The sequence below is a fragment of the Pinus tabuliformis genome, chromosome 1_1 (assembly GCF_031772625.1).
Source record: "Pinus tabuliformis cultivar Carrire ecotype Pingquan chromosome 1_1, CPIR1, whole genome shotgun sequence".
NCBI classification, from domain to species: domain Eukaryota; kingdom Viridiplantae; phylum Streptophyta; class Pinopsida; order Pinales; family Pinaceae; genus Pinus; species Pinus tabuliformis.
The window spans coordinates 310,922,886-310,931,479 of NC_142297.1; the positions used below are offsets into that span (position 1 = coordinate 310,922,886).

At 38.3% G+C, this 8,594-nt stretch overlaps 1 protein-coding gene across 1 annotated transcript; it reads right to left on the bottom strand.

Moving 5' to 3' along the window:
* Nucleotides 1-3,234: 3,234 nt before the first annotated feature.
* On the bottom strand, nt 3,235-5,238 carry LOC149212792 (F-box/kelch-repeat protein At5g15710-like). Its single transcript, XM_089391904.1, has one exon. The coding sequence runs from the start codon at nt 4,679-4,681 to the stop codon at nt 3,512-3,514; it is 1,170 nt and encodes a 389-aa protein (XP_089248030.1). The 5' UTR covers nt 4,682-5,238; the 3' UTR covers nt 3,235-3,511.
* Between the last annotated feature and the right edge of the window lie 3,356 nt (nt 5,239-8,594).

Consider the following 8,594-nt stretch of genomic DNA (forward strand, 5'->3'; position numbering starts at 1 on the left):
CAAAACTTTACACAATTGTCCCAATGTTAGTTAGTTGTCCCTTGCATGCTGCTCTCCTTCGGAGATAGATGCTCTGGCTGTTCCAATAGTTCCCGGCAATGTCTGCAATTCCAGCGGTTCCCGACAGTTCCGACAGTTCTAACTGTTCCCGGCAGTTCCGACAATTCCGGCTTCTGTCCTCTGCGTCAGCTTTCCCGCCTGTTCCGGCAATTCCGGCTGTTCCCGGCAATTCCGACAGTTCCGACTATTCTAGCTATTCCAACAGTTCCGGCTATTCTAGCTATTCCAACAGTTCCAGCTTTTCCCGTCAGTTTTGGCTTCTGCCCTCTGCGTCAGCTTTCCCGACTGTTCTGGCAGTTTCCGGCAATTCCAGCTTCTGCCCTCGGGGTTAGGGCAGCGTTATCCCTTAAGATCTCTCCTCCTACTAAAACCCAAAGACAAGTAGAGAGGAAAAGATCCCAAGTGTATTGAAATGATTGAAGGCCACCTCTATTTATACTAAAACGTTGAGCACAAGAGGGGTTTATTTCGTTGCTGGTCGACCTTGACGAATTGTCCCATAACACAAATAAATTCATATCTCCATGAATACTTATCAGAATCGGATGATCTTTAGATCAAGCCTACACCTCTCGATGAGAGGGATCCAAGAAAAATATCAACTTCCTTTAATAAGATGACCCACATGGAGTTTGGCCCTAGTTGCCAATTTTAACACTTCTTGATTACATAGATTATAGATACCTTATGAGTTTCCATTCCAAATTTCAGGTTTCCATCCTTTAGATCTTGCATTGTTGAAAACTTGTTGGCAAATACCTCTATCATGTCATGAATCCTTTTTCAAGATAAATGTTCACTTTCAGATGAGCTGTAATAAGTGGATATAAGGTCTGCAAAGAATTTAGCTGCATTTACATGCTCTGGACAAACAAACCTGGAATATATTCTTGCAATAAAGTGCCTAGAACATTGGAAACCTAGAAAACTGGAAACTTGGAAACGTATCCATATTTTCTGGAAACATATCCAAATTTTCTGGAAATGGATCAAATTTTCTTGAAACTCCTTTGAAACGTTTCAAATATCAGGTTGGCCGTTTCTGAAAAAGTGAAACTTCCATGTCGTTTCCAAGTCGTTTCGTACGCATTTCCGTATACGAAACACCGAACGGCATTTCTGGGAGTTGGGGGCAGCGTTTCCGATAACTTAGATATAAACACCTTATCACTCCTATGTCAGCTACAATGGACTGGTAAGCAGCGAGACATGGATTTGGGTCAGCTTGCCTAGCTTCAGACACACTTTTGTGGTTCTTTGTTGGGTCTCCATGCTCAATCACACCTAGCATTGTTCCTTTGACTTACACATCAGTCCCTCTAACACATGTGTTAGCCAAGATTGGCCTCTCCAACACATGTCAACCAAGGCCAGCCTACTCCAACCTATCTGAGAATGACTTAAGTGGGCACCGGAACATGACATAAGCTGTTGACAGAAACAAAAACAAAAAAACAAAACAAAAAATCCATAGATAACAATGAAGACACGTTAAGTTATCTCTTTCAAGGGATTTAGATGTGTTCTTTTGACATCAGAACAAAAGATTTATTAAGATTGTGGTGGTAAGAAAAAATTGGGAAGTGCGTTGGCATTTAATATTAAAAGAGATTCAACTCTGTAACCCTCTTCAGAAATACAACTATTTATCCCAAACAGGATGTGATTTCTCTGCTGCTTTTCGTTCTCATCTGTTCAATTTTGTTAGCTCATAAAACCTGGTAGTACAGAATGTACATATTTTCCATTGCAGGCTACTGCAGGCCACAAAACGAGAAATAAACTATCTACAGGACACAGACAACAAGAAGGGTGTAGTCTAACAAGGCAACATTTTGGGGTTTTTCGTCAGAATCCAGCAACACAATTCTTGGTGAGATCACAATGTTCCAACATCATTTAAAATGCTTTTTGAATGTAAAAATGGATTCAGTGCCCTGCAAAACCCCTGGGGCACTCAGATTGTGCAGACTCAACAATTTAAAACTGTGATTTTCCCAATTTCAAGCAAAATCAACAAGAAAATCTGCCCAGAAAAAGGCCAAAAAATCACCTCAGTAGACTACTGCAACAAGAATTCCATATGTGCTGCATCGTAACAGCAGCACAGCGTATACCAGAATGGATGTCAGAGAGACCAATTTTTAAATTTGACCATCTTCCCAATTATATAAGTTTCCGTAAGGGGACCAAGCTGTATCCAGATAATAATGTTTGATTTTTGGTTACACAGATGTATAGGTCTCCGTGTCTGTAAGACAGTAATTTATGCCTTTATGTCTCTCCTTCCTTCAAGCATTTATTTGTTGAACATGAAGAAACTTCTAAACATAAAAAATTGAGTCTAACGAAAAGAGATATTTAAGCTAGAATATGTATATGACAGCAGGAAACCAAAGAATCCGAAAAATTCAACAGAATGAGATCATACAATCTTTTGCCTGTAAATCAAGCTTGTAAAGTTTCCCTCAAGTATCCAAAGTTCCAAACTAGCATTGCATTTATAAACATTGATGGCAAGCAACGACTGCCGAAAATTCACATATATTAATCCTAGACATTGTTGTTACCACTTTCAGATATAGTTTACGTTATGCAATCTCAAGGTCTGCTTAAGTTTATTGACTAATACTAAACCAGAATTTACAGTATGACGGATCCCAGACATTGAAGTGATTTTGGCAATTAAACAAAATTCATAAATAAAATGAAGACAAGTAAGCCAATTTCAATTGATCGCAGAGGGAAGTCCAAAAAGTGACAAATTCAAAATTCAAAAATGAAAGCGAGCCTTTCTTCTGGCTGACAGATATTTTAACAGATGCAGGGTGAGGTAAAGGTTAACTCACTTAGACTTTGTTGAACCTTCCAAAGTTGGAAATCACCATAAAGCGAACCTGCCACTACACAATTTGGTCTGCCTACAAGGTGTTGTTTCCGAAAATGCAGCTAATACCAAATAATTTCATTCTTATAATAGTCCTAACTTTTTAAATAACATTACAACATTATAAACTAGAAGATACCAATTAAAATGCAGCTAATACCAAATAATTCCATTCCTATAAGAGTCTTAACGTTTTAAATAACATTACGACATTCTAAACTAGAAGATACAAATTTTACTAGCATAGAAAAAGATTCAACACAAGGAAAAGAAATAAAACAACACAGTTGTCAGGAAAATAATAGAAAGATACCATCATTTTATCTGTCCAAAAATCTATATACAAGTGAGACTTCATTTCACGAGACATGTACAAAAGTTTAGAAGCCCCAATAGCCCAAATTGTAAGAGAAAACAAACCCAAAAAAAGTCAGTATGTCTGTTAACTGTCCCTATCTTTGTCACATAATTACAGAGAGACACAAATGAAGGTAAGAAAGCCCACATTTTGAATGCAATTTATGAGATTGCATTATCGGGAATAGGTTAACTAAGATACTTGCATTATACCATCGCGTCAAGGCGGGGCTCCAATGCAAGGCAAAACCAGCTTGGCTTACACAAGCGACTGTAAAGAGGACAGTGTGGCAATCCACACCATCTATTCTCCAAAAGATCATACATGAAAATGACTGGAGAGTAGTTTCTGTAAAAGCAAATCTTGCCCCAAAGACCAACAGTGAAAAAGTGATTAAGATTACCGTGACTGAATTTACTGAAGAGATGATCGGGCATACTGCACACTTTCTGCCATTGCTTGACAGACTCATCGAGCTCCCATATACTAATCTTCTTCAAAACTCCAAGCTCCTCGATACCCCCAACAAGAATCAAGGACCCCTCGTGCTCCAGTATATGCGGGCAAACCACAGGGGGCATGGTAACCTCAACCAAATCCCAAGTTCCGGCATCAACATCAAAGGCCAACAAGTGATCAGGACCATGGGTGAGGCAGAACAAAAAGCCATCTAAATGAGCAGCATTCCCCAACATGGCAAACCTCCCTTCAAAACTACCACAAATGTTCCATGAATCACTCCTAGAATCATACACCTGTGAAGAAATCCCATCAACAATACTTACAACCAAAATTTGATACTCACTGTCTCTCTCTGGATACACCACCATTGCTACCACATAGGGAGACTTCATAGGTAACATGGGAGGCAAAATCCTATGGGTTTTGGTGAATAAATTACAGACAACAAGGGACCCCTTTCTGTTCTCTGCTACCAACAGACCCCCACCTGATACTATAGGCTTACGAAGCCTTGAACATGTTACAGAACAAGGGCATGAAGATGACATGTAGGACATGGGAATAACAACCCACTTGTCATCTATAGGATTATAGGCAGCAACAACATTTCTATTACAATTTTCTGCAAACAGAATGAAGAAAAGGTCTTGCGGGGGTACCCTCTTGTAGGCCATCAGAAATGAATCCGACTGCACCATTGAATTCCAGGCTGTGCAAACTCTCAACATCCTGAACATATTCGAAATCGGCAGTCTAGCCAAGATATTCTCCCACAAATGATATGGAATATCAGCTGCCTGCAGTCCCTGTATTTCGCTCTGCTCCTTCACGGCAAGAACCAATCTATTGCCTTTTGCATTCCCCTCGGTGCTTTCACTCATTCTTTCAGCAAGATCAGTCCACATTTGATCCATTACATCCCCAAAAAAAAAAAGAAATCGACCGAAGAAACAAGAATTTATGCCAGAATGTGAGTATTTTTGCCAAACAAATCTAAGATCTATGCCCCCCAAACCCTATTTAGCCACTACAAAATGTGGCATAATGGGCTAGTAAACTGGAAATTGGGGTGATAAAATTGCTCCTGCAAGATCTAGCCTCCCAAAAGAAGTACTTGGCTACTCCCAAAATGTGAGATTTGGGCTTAAAATACTGGGATTATGCCAACAAAACTGCTGCAGTTCCAAAAACACTCCCGAAAACACGGAAATGTGGGGATATACCATTGAATACCTCAGCCCATGACAAAAGGAGTATTTGGGGTATTCAAAGAATAAGGAAATTGATGTCAGAGAAAATAATCATTCAAAAGTTGTGATGAATTTCAACCATCTTGAATTCAAAACACTGAGGACCATAAATTAATAGCACCGAAGAGCATTTTGGGAGAAACCCAATTGCTCTGCTAAATTCAGACGGAGTACATGAGCATTTGTACGAGGAGTATGGGTTTTGGCCCATTAAAATATTGATCGAGGTATCAAATTTCACTTTGTTATCTTAGAAAAAAAAGTTAATGATTGTGAACGGATTATTAGTCCGTACGAAAGAACAATGTCAAATGAATTAAGTTACCGCGTACTCTAAACATGTCGCATTTTAGCTAGTAAAAATAGTAAAAATAATAAAAATTTCAGTATGATTAAAAAAAAAAAAAAAAAAGTGGGTCAAATTTTTTTGAAATTTTTGATGATAAATATTAAATTTAGGATTTTGGGTGTTTAAGGATTTTTGGTAGTGTTGCATTGTTTTTGGTTTTCAAAATATAATGATTTAAACATTTTTACATTTATAAATCTGGAAAAAAATTCACCAAATTCGAAAAAGAATTCATCGTAAAGAAGAAATTATGCCGTGGTTAAGCAAGGCCTTGAGTTTTTAATAAAACTTATAAGCTGCAGGGGTTTGCAAATATTGCAACCTGAAATAAAAATCAAAATTTAAGATAGTTAATAAGTTGAGCTAGATTTTATTTTATTCATTTACATGTTCTTTTTGGTTGGTAAATATTTCAAGGTAAAATCAAAATCAAAATTTAAGATAGTGAATAGAGTTAGATTGTACTCTATTTAATATATTATTTCTAGAGAAAATTGATATTGTTTTTAATTATCAAATATGTATTTATTATACAAATATTGTTACTTTGAAAAACCACATATCTTATGATGTCATGGTCATTTTTTATGGCAAAATGCATTTGCTTACTCAAATTTTCTTTGTTTTGGAATCACTGTAATATTTTGATGGTAATCCTAAGTGACTAAGGGTTAATTATAGTTTTTTTATTAGGTGGATGAGTGTGTTTATTTTGGAATAGGGTTTCCATAATTTTAACTTAATTATCCATAATTATTAGGTGGATGGTAAAGATGTAACCTCCAAAATATATTCTAGATTTCTGCTTAGTAGCAGTCACATGTCTAGTTATGCATTTTAAGTTAATTAAATAAAAAAATATGTCATATGAACATGAGTTATGGTTTTTTGAGCATGTGGTATTAATAAACCATGGGATAGTATTGTAATGAAACTTATTATAAATTAAAAAAATTTACAATAAAATTGAAGTGTCTATCTATAATTAGAAATTTTATTACAATATATATATATATATATATATATATATATATATAACTTAAGGAAAAGATGTTTTGATGTCTATTTATTAACCATTTCATTTATATGTCTAACCACCATTTTTCATAGATTTTTCAAAATAATATTTATTAATGAAAAATGTCAGAATAAGATGTTGAATTGAGTTCACCCAAGTTTCGTGTTTGAATGAACAAGATCTTTAAAGCAAAACAAAAGAATTCCATTTTTTCGATGCAATAACAATTTTAATGGGGCCTTCTTGGTTATATTCATGAATAGATCCATTTTTATATTTCCATGGCTACACTTTGTGTAGACTAATTGTAACCACCCCTCCCACATTTACCCAATTTTACCAGGCTGGCAAGGTAAACACGAGAGGAAGAGCTACTAAGACATGACCCAACCTTCGAGCTTCACTTATGGAGGTGGGGTCGACAACTGAAGTTATCAACCACAAACTAACCTCCTGCAAGACTTACAGAACACTCGAAGGCTAAACAACCACTCCCATTGCCCAAATCCTGAGCTGAATAGTTAATTCACTGACCTAGACTCCCAGGCGTAGGCGCAACACTGCATCCATGCAACTATAGGCCTCTAGTCACATGCATAAACCTGCAAGGTAGTGACTGCAATTCCAATTTCTTAGTTTTGAGCATGTGACCCCATAATCAGTGCCACCTTTTAAGGGCTCGTCTCCAAACCACTTCCCATAACTTAATGAGACTTTCCAAAATAATAAATAACATTAAGACAAAGTCATTGATACAAAAATTAAGCAAATACTTGAACTAACCAGGTTTAATCATGACAATTGTTGGCTTGAGTGGGCCTGACCCAGGTTCAACATTAGTTAGCCAAACAAAACCCTACACTACTGGCCCTTTCGGCATCAGCCCACGAAGCGCGGACTGAAGTCTCACCCGAAACAGTATGGGGGGACGTTGGAACCATGTTTCCACACCCTTGAGATGGTTGTGATGTCGGTTTATTCTGGCTATACCTGCCTTCGTGCAAGTTGCTTAGCTCTTTGTTCCACCCTTCAGTACCTTCGCGAAAGGGTACAGTTGGTTTTCACGCAGCCTTAACCTGCGGCTCTGGGACTTTCGCCCTACTAGGGTAGCGAATTGCGATATCTCCCAACCTAGGATAAGTATTTACTTATCTTATTAACCGAACTTAGTTAGCTTCGCGTAAGCAGATGTTCTTACTTGTGTTCACTTAACCAACACATTTACATATGTTCGCACATCATATAAGCATTATAAGTGAAATTCATACCCAACATAACAAGATGCATAAACAGGAAAGAAAGACGCAAAAATTGTAGAATACTTCTATTTATTGCTAATTCCGGACAATTACAGACTCGACCCACCCTGCACACTTAGCTGTAGGGGTTTGCGCACTTAGCTACGAACTTCTAGGCCTCTGCACACTCAGCTACAGAGCCTTTATCTACGCTACAACCTGAACTTAGACTTCTACTTCAAAGCTATCTCTCATACATCATATCTTCATTGCTTGATTTATTATTCTAACTACTTAGAGCTTAGCTCTATTTATACAATCCCATGGTCCGTGAACCATGGGTAGATCTTTTACAGCCAACATTACATTTCCAAAATAAAGGCAAACAACCCTATGACTCTTTAACATCTACGCGCTCTGTGAACACAAAATGCGGAGTATTTACACTTGGATTACAAAATTTGACCAAAATATGGGCTTTTAGCCCCAAAACTGCCCTTGGGGGATCCCGCGCCCAACAAGCCCCCAACACAAACATCGTGACTCGCCCTCAAGTCACTCTGCAGGTGCAAAGATCTTAACACGAAGACCTCCCAGCTCCGTCTGGATAACCGCAACCTCGGCAGCACACTAAGCGGCCGCCTGCTGGACTTCTTCCACTCTTTGCTCGGTGACTGTTGTTGAGCTGCTGCCCTAAATCTTCTGCTGAGTTGCCTGCAGTGTCGCGAGATTTCCTTCAATGGAAGTTGTGATCGTATATGCCTCGTCTATCCATGGTTGTAGGCGTGCTTTTAGGACCGCTTCTTTGTGTCGAGCGGCATCCACCTGTTCCTTAAGCGCCTTTGCCTCCTGCATCCATGCAAGCCTCTGTGTAAGGGCAACCGTCTGCGTGGTCCCTTTGACCTCATCATATCTTTGTTGTAGCTTGCGCACCTCTGTCTCCAGGCGCTCTACATTCGGGTCCTCCTGCAA